General features: G+C 55.6%; 1 protein-coding gene across 1 annotated transcript; it reads right to left on the bottom strand.

Annotated features, from left to right (window-relative positions):
* Positions 1-695: 695 nt before the first annotated feature.
* Positions 696-19,368, bottom strand: NYNRIN (NYN domain and retroviral integrase containing). The gene is made up of 8 exons (XM_032624922.1): positions 19,171-19,368; positions 10,393-11,036; positions 8,756-10,288; positions 7,684-7,814; positions 7,447-7,543; positions 5,721-5,822; positions 5,398-5,499; positions 696-4,189 (listed from the first exon to the last, which is right to left on the bottom strand). Exons 1-8 carry the CDS (start codon positions 19,366-19,368, stop codon positions 1,348-1,350), a joined length of 5,649 nt encoding a protein of 1,882 aa, XP_032480813.1. The 3' UTR covers positions 696-1,347.
* Positions 19,369-20,148: the final 780 nt, after the last annotated feature.

The following is a 20,148-nucleotide window of genomic DNA, read 5'->3' as shown; positions in this document are numbered from 1 at the left end:
TGGGCCTCTTTCCTCGGCTGTAAAACAAGCTAATTGGACTCAGTGGCAGGCTCTACTCTGGCTCTAGCAATGTCACGCGTTTTCACAACTGGAGCTAGGCCAGGAGACTGGCTCAGTTTTGGAGAAATAAAACTACTTAGAGGCCCAGCCAGAGTGACCCAGTGCTGGTCTCCACCTGGACCCCCCTCTGTCGGCGGCAGCAGCCATTCGGAGGGAGAGTGAAGGCTCACACCTGTGAGAAACGCACTCTTGCAGCGAGTAATCTTTGCAGAGTGGCTCTGGGGGAGGCCGGGATTCTCTCTACCCAGAAGGCAGGGTCCAGAGGACTAGGGTGGGGTCTGGGGAATCCAAACAGAGCAGTCGTACACGATGTAGGGTCTGGGGATGCAGGGTACAGTGGCAGTGAGAGGAGCGGGCTGCGGGGTGGGATTGGGAGGTAGAGTCACGCCAGCACCTCACCCTGTGCCAGACCGCTCATTTCAGTCACCCTCCCCCTGAAGCCGAGGCCTGGGCCCCTTGGTCTAGTCGAAGCAGCTCTTCAGGTAGAGATGCCACACTTGGCATCGAGATCCTTGACTCCTGTGGGCTCGATATCATCGAAGCCGGGGTCAGGGAGCATCTCCATTGGCTGGAGTCAAATGAGGTAGGCTGACTCCGTCTCCCCCTTGCCCTTCCCATGCTGACGGGCAGGATGCACCTACAGGATGGCTGGCCGGCCGTCCTCCCACCCCAGTTCCGAGCCTCGAGGCCCAGGACTGCCAGCCTTTCCTTAACAGCTGGGCAGGCCTAGCCTGGCCTGAGAAAGTGAACCGTGAGATGAGGGACGGGCTGCCTCTCCACAGCCCGCATGGATTTGGGTCAGCTGTGACAGATTCAAGGGCAAAGGGTCCCCAGTCAGGGACAACAATCTGGGGAGGAGCCCACAGTCGAGGTTTCTGTTTGAGAGGGGAATGCGGTTTTGATTCTGAGGTCCAGAGCCACACTGCTTCATGGCAAAGACAGCCAGAAATAAGATTCTGGGCTACGTGTGTATATGTATACGTTCATCTGGGGAGAGACATTGAACCCGGCCTGCCCCAGGAAGGGATACCTGCCAGGGTAAAATTGTCAGAGGCCCACATCTGACAGCCTTTAGCAGATTCTCCCAATACCCCACACTGGGCATGTTTCCATGGGGACGCTGGTCCCCAGTTCAAGGCGGTTCAGCAAAGCTTTATGAAGTAACTTCTCTACAAAAGGCACAATGAAGGGCCCCCAGGGGGCTGTGAGAGCATTGCTGGGGTTAAGGGGAGGCCTAGCAGCAGAAGCCCAGGACCCTGGGGCGGGGGACTCCCCCACAGCTCCAGCTCACTGCTCCAAGACCTTGAAGGACAGCGGGGTGCCACTCTTGGCAAAGGTCTTCATCAGACTGCTAGGATAGATGCACCCAAGCTTCTCCGGGGTGGGGAAGCCCCAGACCCTGTAGAGGGACAGGCTCAGCCGGTCCCCGATATAGAAGGGACCCACCCACTTGGCGCTGCTGCCGTTCCTGGGGAGGGACAGCAAGAGGACCTGGTCACCCACATTCCACTCCTTCTCCTGGCTCTCCCGCTTGAAACGCCTATTCTCAGCCTTTTCACTCGTCTTCTCAGCCACCCTCCAGTGGAGCTCCAGCAGCTCCCCCATCAGCTGTAGCAGGAAGACATCCATCTTGAGCCCTTCGATGTTTGCACTGCTCATCTCCCACCACAGGGGCTCGGTCAGCCTCTCCTCGCCCCCCGTCAGGATCTGGAATGGCGTGGCCTGGCTGCAGGAGGCCCTGAAGGCCAAGTGCAGCAAGGGCAGGGAAGCCGCCCACTTCTTGCCATGCAGGAAGATGAACTCCTTGAGGGCCCTCTTGAATTCCCAGTAGGCCCCGGAGCTCGTCAGGCAGGGGAACTGGAGGTCCCTACTCAAGGAGGCCACCTGGGCTCCCAGGGCCAGCCCACAGCTTACCAGGACATGGCGGGCAAACTGGGGGCCCTGGGCGGCCTCCAGCCTCACCGGAACACCCCACCTCGCGAACAAGTGCTGAAGCAGCACCTGGGCCACAGCCATGTGTGTGTAGGGCTTCAGCGGGAATGCCTCTACCCACCTGGTGTTGGGGTCAGCCACAATCAGCGCGTGCTTGTGGCCCTCCTCGCTGACAGTGACTGGGCCCACCACCTCTATCTGCAGGTTGGACCAGGGGGCGGTGGACCTGAGGGGCCACAGGGACTCAATAACCTTCAACTCACTGCCTATGAGATTCCGGGGGATACAGAACAAGCAGCTCCTACAGTAATCTCTCACGTGCTCCTGCATGCCCGGCCACCATCCCAGCAACCGCAGCTTCTTGTAGGTCTCCTCGGGCCTCTGGTGGGCCCCCATGGGGAGGTCGTGCACAGCAAAAATCAGATCCCTCCGGAGCTGCCTCGGGACTACCCAGACCCGGGGTCTCTTGTCTCCCTTGAACATAAGCAGGCCGCTCTCTTTGTCGAGGCTGAGGGAGTTAAAGGCAGAACTGAAGGGTGAGGAGCTGGATAACTTCTGCCCGGCCTGCAGCTTGGCAATTGTATCAGCCAGGGTGCCGTCGCTCAGCTGTAATGCCAGCAAGTTGGGCCTCTTGCCCGTGGTACGGGGAGACACCACAGGGACTGGCACATCGTTTGGCAAATTCCACCACTGGCCGCCCCCCTGGGCCCCCTGCTTGGCCAGGGTGTCCACCGTCACAGCAAACAGGGAGCCCCGGTAGGAGGTTCGGTAGATAAACGGAAGGGATGAGAGGCCGGAGGTGAGGGCTATGATGTAGGAGAGCAGGCTTGGGTGAGGTAGCGGAGCCCCGTCGGAGGAGAGGAAGCCCCGAGCCCTCCAGAGGGGAAGGAGCTCCCAGAGGAGGCTGAAGATCCAGTTGCAGTGCGTGAGGAAAACCACGGGCAGGTGGGACTGGCCAAAGCGCTCCAGGCCACAGGCCACGGCCGCCAGGTGGGCATAGGTTGGGGTGTAAGGGGAGCAAGAGAAGGAAAGGGAGACAGGGGGGCTGGTGGGAGATAGAACATAGAGACCGAAGCCAGCACACCACTCATCCTCCCGGTAAAAGCAATACCCCGACATGTGGATGCAGACAAAAGTGGACAGGTCGGAGAAAGGAGGCAGAACCTGGAAAAAACGAGGCATGGAAGCCGCAGGAGTCAGCAGCCGGTTTTCCCCCAGCAGGCCCTGGAGGAGGGTCAATTCCAGTGCTCTCTTGCCCTTGTCCTGTACCAAGAGGGACCATCTGATCAACCATGCTTTGGCAACCCTGTGGCCGTCCCCTGCCGCAGGGTTCACAGTGGTCCGGGAGGCATAGGAAAGGCCCAGGACCACTGGGGTGTCTCCAATGCAGCGGGAAAAATGCTTGAGGGCCCAGGCCATGGCATAGGGACTGTCTCCCCCTGACTGCGGGCCCTCGCTCTCCTCGTCGGGGAGGAGGGGTTTCGAGGTATAGGCGACGGGGTGCTTTCTCCCTGAGCGCTCCTGGTACACAACAGCCGTCAGGGCCACTTGGCTCACCGTCACCTCCAGGCGGAAGGGCAGCTGGGGGTTGGGGGCCGTCAGGCAGAGGGCAGACACCAGACCTCGCTTCAGGGCCAGAAAGGCCTTCTCATGTTCCCAGTCCCACTGCCAGTCCGGCTTCTGCTTGAGGAGCCTGTGCAGGGGCCCCACGAGGGCTTCATAGTCAGGGATGACGTCCCGGTGGGAGTCCATGAATCCCACGAAGAAGGAGAGCGCGGTGAAGTTGCTGGGGATGGTGAGCTGGGCCAGCTGGGCAAGAACCTGCTGGCAGGGAGCCTTCCCATCCCAGGGGATGCCCAGGGAGGGAGAAGGTACCGCCGGCAGGAGATCGATGTCGAGGGCTTCATCCTGGGGGTCGTGCAGGCTGAGGCACCGGAGTATTTCCTCTGAGAGGGAAGAGCACTCAGCCCTGAACACGGACATCAGCGAAGAGTCCAGGTCCTCCTCCTTCTCGGCCGGCTTCTGCATCTCCTGCTCTTCTCCCTGCCTCTCCTCCTTCTCCTCCCTGACTTCTTCCACATTCTGCAGACTCTCCGGGGGCCCAGGGTCAGCTTCCTCACTCAGCTCAGAGACACTGGCAGAGCTGGGAGGAAGGGTCTTCCACACCTTCAGGAAGTTGCCAATGTCAGTGTCCAACCTACACCAAAACAGCAGGACAGAGGAGTCCGATGGAGGAGGTGGGGGACAGCCCGCCCCGAGAGGCCATCCAAGGCGAAACCACATCTGTGGAAGCCCACAGAGCCTCACCCCATTGCTGAGTTTCCCTGAGGCTGGGCCGAGGGCCCGCCTCCAACACGGCACAGCCTCAGAGAGGACCTGCCCGCAGATATTCCCTCCACTCCCAGCATGTGCTGGACGGCAGTGTTAGAGGTTCATCTGGGCTTTGAAGGCTTATCCAATCAAAACCTCATTGACCAAGTGACACGTCCAACCAGTTTTAAGCCAATGGTTTGATAAGAATTAGATGACTGGTACTTCCAGTCGGACTCCAGGATGAGCCAGCGGGGGGAGGTCAAGAGAGGGAAGGAGGCTTGACATGGGGCTTGGGAGCGCACAGCACACAAACCTCGGCCACATCACTTTTCTTCAAACTGGAAAAATGGGACTGAGGGATCTGGCCCGGGAAGCAGTGCTCTGCCCAGAAGGTCCCTGCCGGGCCCAGGGAACTGGGAGGTGAGCAGCGAGGCGGCTCAGAGTGGGTGGAAGCCAGAGGAACTGAGTTACTGCAAATCAGTTCTGCCGGCAGCAGCACAATGACCTTGGGAAAGTACTTGAGTCTCAGATTCCTCGTTTGTAAAACGAGGACAGTGGTCACGTACGTCTAACTCGAGCTGTGAGGATCAAAGTGGGTAAGAAATGTGGAAAAAGTTCTGCTTGGTATATACTCCAGACACAGCTCCCCCTGCACACAATGAAACAAGAACAAGGCGATTCACCGCAGCACCGGTACCAACAGCATAACATGGAAACTGTCGAACGGCCCTCCACAAAAGACCCCATAAACCTGTTGGGCACTCACATAATGGAACAGAGCATGGACATTAAAGCCAGCCACAGGAACTAACATGGCATACATCTGGGAAAAACAATAAAACATGGCGACAAATGCCAGTTGTGGAAGGTTACACATAGTATTGAAGCATGTGTGCGCGACTGTGAAACTGTGAAACCATATACCAAGTGGCAGTGCAGATGTGGGTGGAAGTACAAAGACCTGAAAAACTCAGATCACTCTGCTCACTATTAAGGACTAGACAAACGTTGGCTAGCACCAAGGGGAAGCTTCCAGTCAGCCCCAGGAGCGGCTGGGAGGCGGGGTGTGGAGGGGGGTGCCTGGCCCATTACCTGTTTGGCTTCTTCAGAAACTCATCCAGAGTGGGGCCATCACGGCCCAGAGGATCGTCGGGCACCATGAAGAGATTCCCCGCAAAAGTGAAGGGCAGCAGGCTGGACCCGGGATGGAGGAGGAAACGTCACAGAGGGGCCCTTGACCCACCCATACCCCACTGCCACCTGGTAGCTCCACAGGGGCTGAGACCCACATCTCCTCCCAGCAGGTGCTGATGAGCACTGCTCCAAGGCCCTTCCCCCTGCCCAAACCCCTCCTGCCAGGGACTGCCCAGCACCCGAGGGGAGGGAACAGCCCAATCCCCTGGGAGCTGCCTCACCGATCTTTGACCATAAGTTTCTTGGAATTATTCATCAGGACGTGGAGCTGCTCGTTGGTGACGATGATGCCATCTGTCTCTTCCGCCAGCTTTACCATGAACCTGCAGCGAGAGGGAAAGTCGCTAACGACCCAGTACCCAGACCCTCACCTCCCCAGTCCTCTGAGAAAATGAACTTGCAGCTTCCTGTTGAGGTGTCTTGGACAAAAACGCTGCCCTTGATAGCCGGGGAGCCAAGACTCAAGAGCCCATCCTCGTCTATGCAGCCGACTGGGATGTCCACTCGCCCCTGGGAGGGTGAACTGGGATGCACATCCCCCAACTGTATATGCAAACACAGACCCCTATTTTACACATAGGCATTCACATACACAGGCTCAGACACGCACACAGAAAGCCATGCACTTGTCCACATCCATACGTGCATTTTTACTTCTTCGGTTTCCACATCTGTCAAACTAACATAAAACACCTACCCTCTATTGCTGTGAGGATTCAACTGAATGAGACAATACACTAGACACTGAAGTGTCTAGTTCAGTGCCTGCCACACAGCGTGTATCAAGCATTCCATGGTTACTCTTCACCAATGCACAACATTCAGGTACATGCCAAGACACACATACATACATATGGATATGTGTATACACGTATAAAAACACATACCTGAATAGACAAATCCATTTTTCCAAGGATCACTTCTCGAAAGAGGGCTGTGACCAGGAAAGAAAGCAAAGGCCACCCACTTCTCGGCATTCCCTGTGGAGTGCCATTCTGGCAGCCACGAGCATGCAATTCCACAAGTGACCAGCAGAGGAGCCTTCTGCAGGAAAGCTACCTTCCCTCAAACCCAGGCCTGAATTTAAAGGCACTTAAAGACCTTACCCAGGGGGGCCAGCTCTTGAAGGAAGGATGCCTGAGCTGCCCTGCCCAGACCTTCCCAGGCTTGAAGGCTGAGTGGGTGCCAGGTCTTGGGGAGGAACAGAACTTCTCCCTGCCTGGCACGGGAGGTGCCTAAGTGGAGGCAAGACCTGGCCTGCTGGACATGGAGTCCAGCCCAGGGTCAGTGACCTGGACAGGGCCTTCTCGGCCCCATCAGAGGCAGCATCACAGGCACCCGTATGAACACTGGTCCTGCAGCCACGCTGGGGAGTGGGTGCTGAGGACTGGCAAGTAGGGAGGCATTCAGGCTTTAGCTAGGAGACAGGGCCGATCTGACTCCATTTTCAGAGCCCAGCCAGGGCTCCAGTCACATACAGCCACACACACATACCTCCTCCCAGGGCCAGGGCTGGTAGGAGGAAAAGACTGCAGAAATTCCTTGAGAAAACCTGAGCTTCAACCCAAACTGGCACCAAAATCAGCTGCTGGGGGAAGCAGCTCGCTTGAAGCACCAGGAGTCACCTGGGCTAGTCCCATCCAAAGAAAGCAGAGCACCCCATACTTCATGGGGGAGAAAGCCTCTTAGCTCAGGTAAATTGGGCTGCAGAGTCCCAAATTCAGGAACACCTCTTGGGTTTGAATAGAGCCGACCTTGGAGCCCTCTCCTCTCTGTGTCTCTCCCTCTGCCTACAGAGGGCCGGTGCACCACACCACCCTCTCTGACATGACCCTCTGACTTATTTGCTTCCATCTCCCCAGAGCAAATGCGGCAAGACTCCACCTGACACACCAGCCCAGCCCAAGCCCCGGGGCCCCACAAGAGAAGGCCTGCAGGCCAGCACACCTATAATCGTAGGTAGTGATCTTCTTGCCGTTCTCGAGCTGAGAGGGGGTGATCGAAAGCATCTTGAGGGAGTGTAGCTTCGTCAAAAAGTGGCTCTCTGGAGGTGAAAGGCAGAAGACAGTGATGGTCAGAGGAAGGGCTAAGTGGAAAAGGCCATGGTGGGGCCAGAAAGGCAAGGAAAAGTAAGGCGTAGAGAGTAAGCCCACTGGAGGGGCTGGGCAGCTGGGGACAGCTCACCTCTCACCCTCCGGTTCTTCTTAAGCTGCCAGGTGGGTACAAACACAGTGACCTCTCGGTGTCCCCGGTTCCAGAAGTACTGCACTGCCATGGCAATGCCCCGGCAGGAGAAGAAGTGCTGGAGGCCATGCCTGGGGTTGGGGGGTGGCGGGTGGGGAGATGGGGGGAATTAGTGAGGTAGCAATTTTCTGCCCTAGGAATGGCCCTGGCTCTCTACCCCTCCCTCAGAGCCAGCCTAGGGCAGCACATCTGGCAATGCCAAGGCATCAGCACCACGGGCACCAACAATGCCCCCTCCCCTCTCACCATCATCAAACAATGAGCACTTACTGGGTCCACTCACCTGCTGTGTGCGTGTGTGTGCGTGTGTGTGCGTGTGTGTGCGTGTGTGTGTGTAGGGGCCTCCAGGGCAAAAGGAAGGAGAAGAGCTCAGTTTAGGACTGGAAGCAAACAAACATTTGCTGACCAGCTGTGTGCTGGGGGTGTGCTCAGCACAGATAACTATTCTGCCGTGTGGGCAAATGAAGCCATCCTGCATGCATTTCTGCTAGCACGTATACAGCAGTAAGTGCTGTGCAGAGAGAGTGATCTCTGAGAGTTGGCATGGTTGGGAAAAGCTTCACAGGGGAGATCAGTGCTGGACCTTAAGGGTTGGGCTAAACATCTGAAAACTGGCCTGAGGTTGACAGACCCCATGCTATGTGAGGCAGGCTGAAATGGGAAGAGCATGGGCCTGGGCAGTGAGCAGATCTGAACCCAAAGGCCAGCTGGGCCCCTTACTGGCTCTGGGACCTTGGTCAAGATTAATCGCTTCTCTGAGCCTGTTTCTGCTTCTATGAGGGAAGGAGAACAGAAACCTACTTTTGAAGGCTGCTGGGATGATTCCATGAACACCACCCAGCATGCAGTAGCCCCTCAACATGTACCACTTCCCTCCCATCTTTCCCCCATTTGAACCCCATGTCACCTGTATACAGAGGTCAAGAAAAGACGCCCACAGTCTATCACCCCAGGGACACCCTGCCCGAGCTCCCCAGCATCCCCAGCCCACCCCAGGTCCGTGGCTACTCACACCATGGCCACGCTGCTGCCGTCAATGACCACTCGCCTCAACCCCTGGTTCCCGGGTTCTTCTGACAGGTTCAGCTCAAAGGGTGTATTCAGGGCCTCGTGGTACCTCTGGAAGCTGGTTACTGTGCTGTTCGCCTGTGGGTGGCGAGGCGGCTGCCTCGGAGCCCCCTCCCAAGCCCCTAGTAGTCCCTCCACCTGAGGTTGGAGCTTACGACTGGGAGCCAAAGTGCCGCTGGACTGGGGCCCCTGCCTTCCAGCTTCCCCCTGGCCCTTCAGGAAGGAAGCACTGCCCCTCGACGAAGGCTGGCCCTCACTTGGGAATTTGGCTGCATCCGGGGCTGGCCCTGGATCTGTGGGTGCCTTCTGAGCTGCAGGCATTTTCAGAGCTCGGCAAGTTTTGGGAGCTGTAGACCCTGTTTTAGCTGTAGTCCCAGTCTGGGCTCTGGATGTTTGGGGACCCGCAGGTGATGTTTTTGCTGCATGCCTTTTCTGAGTTGTGGGAGTTTGGGGAGCTGCAGGCCCCATTTGAGCTGCTGGTGCCAGTTCACCCACAGCTGCCTTTTGTGCTGTGGGCACCACTTGAGCTGCTGGCTTTGTGGGAGCCAAAGGCACTTTGGGGGCTGCAGGTTCTTCATGGACTGCCGGCATAATCTGGGTTTCAGGCACTTTGGGGGCTTCAGGCAGCACGGGATTTGTGGGTGGGGTTTGAGCTGTGGGCACCGCTGCAGCCGTGGGCACTTTGAGGGTTTCAGGCACTGTTTGAGGTTCAGGTCCTGAAGGAGCTGTCAGCCCCCCTTGAGTGGCGGGCCTCCCCTGAGCAGTAGGCACCCCTTGCCCTGTGGAGGGCCCTGGAAACGGCCTCTCTTCGGGTTCCTTACAATCCCACTGCATATTTCCTCGATCCCCCGGCTCACTTCCAGCTTGGAGTTGGGGTGTAGAGGTCAAAGGTGGCCCTATCTGTGGAAGTCCTGGGCTAGCCTTGTCCGTTACCCCTGAGCCTCCTGAGACCACCAATAAACTCATGACTTTTTTAGGGGTCTCTGGCCTTGGGCAATTCTGTAGGGCTGCCTCTCCTCCTGGCCCCCCATCTGGTCTACAATCTGGGCTTTCCACACTGGGCAAAGGAACCAGCTCCTTCTGTTTCCATCCCAGATTTAAGGGCAAAGGATTCTGCCCTGGCAGCTTGAACTGAATGGGGCCCAGTGGCCTCTGCCAGAAAGGGAAACTGAAGCAAGCCTGGGACAGGAGCCAGGCCAGGTGGAGAGAATGCAGTTCATTGATCCTCCAGAAGGTTGCAGCAATAGTCCCCGGCCACAAGGGCCCGAAGGCTGGCCCCGGGGTCCAGGACTTCCAGGGCGAGCACACACTCAGGGCTGATACTGGAGGCTGGAGAGGGAGCTTGTCTTCCCCCCTCCGGGCCTGCCGCTGCTGGGACGAGGCTTGTGTGCGGTCCGCAGGGTCCTGGCTGCTGCTGGCTTGTACTGACCCTTCCTCACAAGCACTGTCCGTACCACCTTGGTTGTTGGAACCAACCCTGGAGGAAACCCAAGTTTGTTGGAAAGGTGGTAAGGCCAGTTAGGTCCCAAACTCTTTCCCTGGGGTTGGGCAGAGAAGCCAAACGGATTCTCCAGAACTTACCGTACCAGCTGGTTTGCTGTCTCCAGCTGAGCGTTCTGGCCTGGGATGAGGGCCCCCATGGCGCCTAGGCTGGTTAACCTTTTTGAATTTTCTGGGCTCCCCATCTCCAGAAAAGGCCCAGGACCGTCTCCCGTGGACACCATGGCTGGACCTTCCTTCTGCTGGTGGGTTGGGCAGATCAGGAGCTCGGGGTCCGAGCGGGAGTCGGAGGTGCCAATGCAGCCGAGCCACTGGATGATGTCCTCCTTGCCCGCAGCATCCCGCACCAGGCTCAGCAGCAGTTCCTGGACTGCTGCGGGCAGCTGCAGCAGGTCCCCTGCGTACTGGTCACCACGGATCCAGACCAGAGCCCCAAAAGCCCGGGTCACCTCGGCTTCCCAGATGCCCCGGGGGGTGAGCAGAGGGGCAGGGCCCCAGCGCAGCCGCCCTACCAGCTCCTCCAGCCAGTTCTGGGTCATGATGAAAGACTCGGTCAGCCCGCCCACCATCAGGGAGCCTGGCGGACCAGGCACCAGGTAGGCCAGCGTGCTCCAGCACAGGCAGTCCAAGAAGAGGCCCTGGGCCCCAAGGAAGGCGCAGTGCAGGGCGGCCGGGTAGCGGACCTCCTTCCACAGCTCCGGGCTGCACAGGCCCTTCAGATACTCCTGAAGCCAGTGGGGAGAGCACAAAGGAAGCCAGCCGTTATGGGCCTGCCACTGGCACTCACTCCCCTCACAAGCACATGCCTTGCCCCTGCCCATCATAAGCCAAATGACACCCCCGGCCCAACACTCTCTCCCTGGTCCTGACTCCTCACACACTCATCTCTTTCCAGGGAGCTCTGACAGATGGGGGGGGGGGGGGGCGGGCGGAGGGAGGGCAAGCACCTGGGCTTGGAGTCAAGGGCCCTGGTTCTAGTTCCAACCTGACCTCAGTAGGTTAAGGTTACTGTGGGAAATTTGTCATCTTCTCAGGGCCTCAGTCTCCTCACCTATAAAATGATGGATTAAATTAGATACTCCTAAGGTCCAGTCCTACCCTGGCGTTCTAGAATTGTGAAATAGCTGGGGGGAGGGGGATGGCACATTACTGAGTACCCTCCACGTGCCAGGAGCTTATGTGACCTGGAGCAGGTTATCTACCGTCCTTATGCCTACGTTTCCTCACCTGTAAAATGGGGATAATGGTTCCCACCTCATTAGGCTATTATGAAGCTTCAGTGAGATAATACAAAAGAAGTGCTTAGCTTATGCCTGGCACAGCCTATTCCCATTTTGCAGGCTCAGAAAGGCTCTATTGCTGACCCAAGGACACACAGCTAGAGAGTGACTGGGTAAGGACCACAGCCCACATCCATCTGACTCTGAAAGCAGAGCTCTTTCCACATCCTTGGGCTGCCTACACAGTGACTCCAGGGTAATCCACTGAGATTCTGGTTAATCCCCCTGCAGAAGGTCTCCGGCACAACCTGTACCTGTAACCATGGTAACTCTGTTGCCCGGAGGGGACAGAGGAAAAGGTAAGTCGCTGGGCCAGTATCCAGGGGATCCCCACAGATACGCACAATGGCTGAACCAGAAGGGAAGCCTCTGGCCATCTGGGCACCAGGTCCTTGTGTTTCCAGGGCTCACACACTCAGTCTTTAGCAGTCACTGGGACAGGAGAGGTTGGGTTCCTCCACTCTATGGCTGAGCTCCACCAGCATGACCCCATGAGCTCCAAGGAACCATGGGCGCTCCCTCTTAATCAGCCAACCCTTGATGACTGTATTAGCCCTCAAGTCCCTCCTCATGCCTGTGTCAGTGACAGTCATCCCTCTTCCCGCTTCCCCATGACAGTTCCATTACGGAACAAATGCTCCATTTTGGATCTCCAGCAGCCAGCCCAAGGACCGCTCTGGCCCCTCTGCTCGGTACCCAGACCATCCTTCCCTGCTCAGGCCTGAGCTTATCTCTGCCACATGGCCAGGCTATGGACATCCAACACCTTCCCCAAAGGGCCTAAGGTACACCCAGGCACTTAGGCCCATGTCTAACCCCTTTTCAGTCAGTCCAAAATCAGCTCAAACTCTGATAGACATCCCAAGCCAACCCCTCCCACCCAGAACCTCAGCTGGTCTGCACTGCCTGGCAAGGGTGAATCTGACCAGGTGGAATAACTCTCATAGACCTGAACAAACTCCCCCACCCCATGCACCCCACGTTCTAACTACATGAAAACAATATGTAAAAATGAAGAGATGTGCTCGGGAAGAAGATGGTGGGTGGTTTCTTTCTCCTTCTGCAAAGACCTTAAAATATTCATTGTTCCATTAACCGTCCATATTTTTAAACAAAAAGATATATTGGAAATGAGATAATTTTCAAAATAATAAATCTGAACTGCTATTTATTGAATACTTACTATGTGCCAGGCTCTTTACATACATCAGCTCATTGGTTCCTCTCTCAGCCCTATAAGGAAATTACTATTATCCCCATTTTAGGTGAGCAAGGGAGGGCACATGTCCGAGGTCACACAGGTCGTAGGCTGGGACACTTAGGCACTCTGACTCCGAAGTCTGGGGTCTTAACCATGATGCTGTCTATACTTTAGGGCAAAAACCGATATGGAAACAACAGGCATTTACATCCAGAAAATATCTGAAGCAATTTTCCTGCTTAAAGCCCACCCAGACCTTTTTCTCCAAAAGGAGAAAAAATAGAGAAGAGGCAGGAACAAAATTTTTCAACTTGTAAGTTAAATAAAAACAATACCACCAGGTAGTTTACTACTGCTCTATACTTGATCAAACCTGACTTAGGATTCTCCTTTCTCATAAGTCAGTTGCTATACATCGTCTGCTTTCCAGAACCACCCCAAATTACACCGCAGAATACTCAAAAAGCTCAAAAAAATGGCAGCACCAAGAAACTCTGGAATTGGGAATGAAAGAGAATATTTTTTAAAAGGTGAACTAAGATAAAGTTGTTTGAGGAGCAGTGAGATCTGGGAGCCCACCCACCCCTCTACACAAAGGCTGAGCAAGTACCTCCCTACCCACTGGAGTTTGTTCTGTAGAAAGTAAAAGACAAAGTCTTAGGATCAGAGGTTGATCAGCATACCTGAGGGTGTGGGTACCATAAAAATCATGAAGGAAGAGAGGAAGGCCAGTAGTGAGGTCTACAGTGAGTGCTGAGTGCAGAGAAACTCATTCTTCCCATATAGAGACTCTGCAATAGTAACTGATGATGGATGAAGACAGATACTCACACAGAGGGGTCTCACTGGGGCACCTCAGAGCAGTGGAGGAAACTACAAACTTCCAGAGAGAAAAAAAACTTCTCATACAAAGGACCAGGGACCAAGAATAGCTTCAGATATCCCTAAAGCAAGAAGTCAATGGATTAAAGCCTTCTCATTTCTTTTTTTTTTTTTTTTGGGGGGGGTACGTGGGCCTCTCACCACTGGGGCCCCTCCCACCGCGGAGCACAGGCTCCGGACGCACAGGCCCAGCGGCCATGGCTCAGGGGCCCAGCCGCTCCGCGGCACGTGGGACCCTCCAGGACCGGGGCACGAACCCGCGTCCCCTGCATCGGCAGGCGGACGCCCAACCACTGCGCCACCAGGGAAGCCCAATGCCTTCTCATTTCTTTCTTTTTTTTTTTTTTTTTTTTGCGGTACGCGGGCCTCTCCCGTTGCGGAGCACAGGCTCCGGACGCGCAGGCTCAGCAGCCAACGGCTCACGGGCCCAGCCGCTCCGCGGCATATGGGATCTTCCCGGACCGGGTCACGAACCCGTGTCCCCTGCATCGGCCGGCGGACGCTCAACCACTGCGCCACCAGGGAAGCCCTTCTCATTTCTGAAGGAAAATAATTTTCCATGTATAATTTGATACCAGCCAAATTGTCAATCAAGTGACCATCAGATATGCATGTATGCAAGCCCAAGAGTTTACCTCCTATTAAAACCTTTCTCAGGAAGCTACTAGAGAGCATTTTCCAGCAAATCAAGAAAAGAAACCAAGAAAGGAGACCCAACATAAAAAAAAAGCAAAGAGAATCTCCAGGAAGATTGTGGAGAGAAATCTCAGAATGTATTCATCCATTCAATGGACACTACTGAGCACCTACTACCTGTCAGGCACTGTTCTAGGAGGCACAGAGGACGACGAGCTCAGATTGGAGAGTGGGACTCCAGAATCAACATGCTTGTTTCAGCACCATCTTTCTAACTTGGTGACGCTACTGAAGGACGTGCTCCACCAACTCAAGACAAAGACACAGCGTCCAGGAAACGAGGTATCTAACAAGGAAAAAAGGCAAAAGGATGCCAAGAATGACAGCAAACGGGAGTCTCAGGATGACAGCTGTGCAGTCCTGACCAGACAGAAAGAAGGCTGTCCCCAGGAAAAAATCTGGAACTGACAGACCATCTTGAATCGATAGATTGTTCTTGTAGAAAATTGTAGTGAGAAGCTACTGAAAGTTATAAGAATTAGCAATGGGTACAAAGGAAAACAAGCAAACTGGAAAGGAGTTGAGTTCTTTACCTCAGGGAAATTGAAAAGTAAGGGAGAAAACCTAATGATAGGGGCTTCCCTGGTGGCGCAGTGGTTGAGGGTCCACCTGCCCATGCGGGGGATGCGGGTTCGTGCCCCGGTCCGGGAAGATCCCACATGCCATGGAGTGGCTGGGCCCGTGGGCCATGGCCGCTGAGCCTGCGCGTCCGGAGCCTGTGCTCTGCAGCAGGAGAGGCCACAACGGTGAGAGGCCCGTGTACCGCAAAAAAAAAAAAAAAAAACTAATCATAGTACACTTCAACACTTAGATGTAGATGATATTTGCAAGGGCATAATGTTGCAAATACTAAATACAGATTTAACAGAAAAATGAAATATAACTATACTGGGAAGAAAAAAGGGATGGCAAGATAAGGGAGATAAATCCTCATCTATAATTAATAGAAAGGAAAAAGATATCTAAAATTGATTAATCAAAAGATATAGTAGCTACATATTTTTTTAGGAATGTGGAGGTGTAGAAATGCCAGAGCAGATATTTTCTACGGGGAAGAGCACTGAAGAGGGAGTTGGCAGGGACAAGGCAAGGAATCACTGTGTTATACTGTGAGCATTTTAAAAATGATTGGACTTTTAAATTACGTATTATTTTGAAAAAAGAAAAATTAAGTTTAAAATAAAGGACAAGTATAATGTGCCCACAACACAATTAGACAGGCTGGTACGTGTTTAACAATCATCCAGTCATGGGGGAAATAGTCCCAATTTGTAGCATTTGCCAATTTCTGCGGTGTAAATACTCCTTCCATGGTTGATTTCAAACTACCAACAGGACTCCACTGGCTCAAAAACTTCCTGAATTTTCAACGATGGGTCAGCAGGAGTTGGTTCCAGCACAACCCTGGCCACTACCAGCTTCCATGGTACTGCTCAGTCATTGTGGGCCAGGGACAGATCAACTTCCACCTGACAGGAAAGCCCAAAGTCAGCAAACCACACCCTGTCCCACAGCTCCCCACCCCAACCTCTGGCTCCCCATCACCTCCCTCCCTCCATCGTGTCCAAAAAGGGGAGAATCAAGCTGTCACCTGTCCCCTCTGCCCCGGACCCTTCTTTGCATCGTTGCCAAGGAGGACAAAAGAGCTGAGCAGGGCTCGTCTCTGGGCAACTTTGATCATTAGTAAAAACCCTCCTCTCCACTCTGAGGTGAGGCTGATTTCACCTCAGAAAGGCCAGGCCTCCCCAGTCTTTCTTTTTCTGCCTAGGGATGTGATTTCCAGCAATGTCTTCATTATTTTTTAAATCCCACCACAAGAAAACTACTTAAAGGCACTTCCGAGTTCTACAGAGTTTTTCCTGGAAAACCAGTGCATATAATGTAGAAAACACCCGGGCTCTTCTCCAGAGAAGCCTGTATCCTTCTTGACCCCTCCTCCCCTCACAGACAAGACACCCCCATCCATCACCCCTTCCCCATCCTACAACCTCCAGTCTCACTGAGCCCTCTCTGCCAGCTGGCCTGCGTATATTAGGCCATTATCCAGGTGTGTGATTCTGTGCCCCTACAGCTGGGATTGGGGTCAGCCACAGCACCTCCACATGGAAACCACAAGACATCCTTATACGTGGGAAATTTTCCTGTATCAGATTGTTGGGCCTTAGGAAACATTTAATCCAAGCTTCTCACTTTGCAAACAAGGAGAGCGAGACTCAGAGAGGGAAAAGAGCTCATTCTAAGTTATACAGCTAGTTACAGAAACAATAACTGATATCTCTACTCTGTAACTCTCCACATTTGTGCAAGTCCATAAGAACGCCTTATTTCAATTGACTCTCACAACTGTGCCATGAAGTGGGTATTATCATATTGTTTTATAGATGAGGAAATAGGCTTAAGAGAAGGTCAATGATTTGACCGAGGTCAGCCAGTTAGAAGGTAGCAAACCCCAACCTCCAACTCTCTCCACCACAACCCTCTGTCCCAGCAGTAACTTGGTGACAGCAAATTGCACCCAGATCTCCTAACTTCTGGAACAAAACCTTATCCTCCCCACCTTCCCTGCTCTCCTGCTCCAAAAGTCTCTTCTTTCTGAGCAACAAGGGAGGGAGTTACCCAGAACCCCTCATGTTGTTTCCATCTTAAATCATGCTTTTCCCCGGGGGAAGACAGAGGGGAAAGAGATGATAAGATGGGGGGAATGGGGCTTCCCTGGTGGCGCAGTGGTTGAGAGTCCGCCTGCCGACGCGGGGGATGCGGGTTCACGCCCCGGTCCGGGAGGATCCCACATGCCGCGGAGCGGCTGGGCCCGTGAGCCACGGCCGCTGAGCCTGCGCGTCCGGAGCCTGTGCTCCGCAACGGGAGAGGCCACAACGGTGAGAGGCCCGTGTACCGCAAAAAAAAAAAAAAAAAGATGAGGGGAATGGAGAAAGCCACTGGTTACACTAGCAGGGCCTGAGGTGTGAGGGAAAGCCGGTGGGCCCAGGAACTCTGAGGCAGCAGTGGTAGCAGGAGTAGCCAAGCCTGGAGAAGCTGATGGGGGATGTAAGCGGGGGACAGGCGAGCTAGACACTTCAGAAAGCACCAGTCCCGTAAAAGGGTGAGCGGGTGTATTTCAAATTAACAAAAAGATTAAGAACCCGGGACTTCCCTGGTGGTGCGGTGGCTAAGAATCCGCCTGCCAACGCAGGGCACATGGGTTCAGTCCCTGGTCCTGGAAGATCCCACATGCCGCGGAGCAACTAAGCCCGTGCGCCACAACTGCTGGGCCTGTGTGCCACAACTACTGAAGCCCTCATGCCTAGAGCCCGTGCTCCTCAACAAGAGAAGCCACTGCAGTGAGAAGTACGTGCACCACAACGAAGAGCAGCCCCCGCTCGCCACAACTAGAGAAAGCCCGCGTGCAGCAACGAAGACCCAGTGCAGCCAAAAATAAATAAATAAATAATAAACAAAATCACTCTTACTTAAAAAAAAAAAAAAGATTAAGAACTCAAAACAATCCAAAGGCTCCTCTTGTTAACCTACCCTATGCCAGCTACTGAAAAGCTCCATCTCAGGGGTTCCTGCACATCTGCTCTCCAGGCAGGAACCCCTCCCCTCCCCCAGTACCTCTGTCAGAACTGGAAAAACCGCTGACGAAGCAGCCTAACAGAGGGGCTGAGGGAGGAACTTTCCAGCCTGCCTGCCCACTGGCCAGCGTGTTCTGGGCCTCCCCGACCCATGGCCTTGACCAAAATTAGGATATTGATAGAGACCCCGCTAGGGAAGGGGTGTGTGTTGGGGTGGGTGGGTGCATGGGGGAGCAGGTGGTCTGGGGCTGAGGGAGGCTATAGCATTCCTACCAGGAAATGATAAGATAAGGGAATCTAGGGGAAGAGGGAGACCTTGGCCATGACTGGGGAGTCAGAGGGAAACTGAGAGGCCCAAGCGGAGGAGAAGCTTATGAGAGAAGCCAGGGCACATGCGATAGAGGCACACTGTGACCTGGCCTGTCCAGCGTCCAGCCCCACACAGCAAGCCCTTTCATCTGAAAGCCCACAGCCCTCCTCCCAGATTCCCACCCATCCCCTAGGGCTGCTGCCTTCCAGGGCTGCTGCAGCCCCACATCTGAGCCCCTGCAAGAGGCTGCCTAGAGCATCAACAGTGGGGGGTGCGGAGCCCAGAGCCCTGGGTTCTGGTCCCAGCCCCTGCCACGCCCCACCTACCCGACCCTGAGTGCTCAGGGAGGCCCCTTACCCTCTCCAGCCCCCAATTCCTCATCTGTAAAGTGCCCGCATTAACCTAGAAGCATCTTTAATGGCCCTTCCAGTCCCAGCACTCTGAGAGGCTCCAAGGGGCAGCCCAGGATTTAAGGAGACTTAAAAGGCGGCAGAAAGACCTGGGCCTTCCAGGGTCTTGGTGGAGAACAAAGAGGTATGTTGCACAGACTACAGAAATACAGGACCTTAAGTTGCTCCCCAGATGGAGGAGCAGGCTGTAAGTGCGGGGCCCTGGCCAGGGAAGGCTCACGGGGGGGGGGGGGGGGGGGGGGGGGGGTCACACGACGCCGAGCCTCTCTCAGCGCACTTGAGGGACAGAAGTGACACGCAGGAGAGGGGTGGGGCAGAAAAGAAAGAAGGAACTAGAGGGAAGGACCCAAGGCTGCAGATCTGGAAAGACAAGAGGATGGCCCAGTACCTGCCCGCCATACTGCCGAATCCAGGTCGGGGGACCTCAGGGGACCCCTGAGGGGGCGGGGGGGGCGAGAAGCGAGAGAAGGGTCTGGCTGGAAGCGATAGGTGGGGAGAAGCTGTTTACCTTGGCTCTGCCCATGTTCTCCCTGGGCCCCTCGAGCTGCAGCCAGAAGTAGGGGGTGTCCGGGCGGCTCTGGAAAGCGTTCAGCTTGACCCTGAAGATGCGCTGCACTTGCAGCCGCTGCCGCTGCACCCGGGGCTTCGACTTGGTCTGCACCATGAACCATTCCTGCGCCGGAGGGTCGCCCCCGGACAGGAGCATGGCTGGCTCGCCCGCCCCAGGAAGGAGGGAGCCGACAGTGCCACCGGGGTCCCCCGGCCGAAGGCGCCTAAGCCACGCCCCCTCCTCCCGGCGGCGCGCCCCCGCCTTGGCGCGGGTCCTCCCGGCTCGCGGACCCACCCGCCGCGGCTCGGGCGCCCTTCCTCCAGCGCTCCGAGCCTTTCAGCGGCGGCTCCCGCTACAATCTCTTCCTGCCAGGGGCTACAGCCGGGGGTGGGACCAGTCGGGCTCCCTTCCCACCGCCCCCCCAGCCTTCCCCCTTCACCACTGCGCCAGCCCCTCCAGGATGAACTTTAGCTGAGTCGGCTGGGTAGCTTCAAGGGGCGCGGAAGGAGGAGGGAGGCGGCGGGGATGGGGGTGGGGAGGGTCTTGGAAACCTCTGCCTCCCACTCGAGTTTTGGGCCCAGAGCCAGAATCCGGGGGTCAAAGTTAATCTCCTTCCACATTCCCCTTTCCCCAGTGGGAGGGAAAGGGAAGGAGGGGCACTCGGGTGGGGGGGAGAGGGGGTATGGTTTCAGGGACCCGGCCTTTCTCTCCGTTCCTCCTGACCACCCTGACGCCTCCCAGGCCTCCCTGGAGAACAGAGACCTGCGCCCCTCCTTCCCTCTGAGGAAAGGGTTAAGGGAGAGCAGGGTGGGGAGCCTGGGAGGCTGGGGCCTGTGGAAACTCTGGGCCGGAGACCGAGCAGGAAGGAGAGGGTAACAGCACCGCCTCCCCACTCCCCATCCCCAAGTCTGGGGACAGCCCGGGGCTGGCAGGCTG

Source organism: Phocoena sinus, chromosome 2 (assembly GCF_008692025.1).
Source record: "Phocoena sinus isolate mPhoSin1 chromosome 2, mPhoSin1.pri, whole genome shotgun sequence".
NCBI classification, from domain to species: Eukaryota; Metazoa; Chordata; class Mammalia; order Artiodactyla; family Phocoenidae; genus Phocoena; species Phocoena sinus.
This window is presented reverse-complemented; position numbering and strand designations above follow the sequence as displayed.

Coding starts and splice junctions, on each gene's coding strand:
- NYNRIN (XM_032624922.1), bottom strand. CDS start 19,368: ATGCTCCTGTCCGGGGGCGACCCTCCGGCGCAGGAATGGTTCATGGTG. Junction 10,289..10,392: donor ACAGCAAACCAGCTGGTACG/GTAAGTTCTGGA, acceptor GGTTTCCTCCAG/GGTTGGTTCCAACAACCAAG. Junction 7,815..8,755: donor GGCAGCAGCGTGGCCATGGT/GTGAGTAGCCAC, acceptor CCCCAACCCCAG/GCATGGCCTCCAGCACTTCT.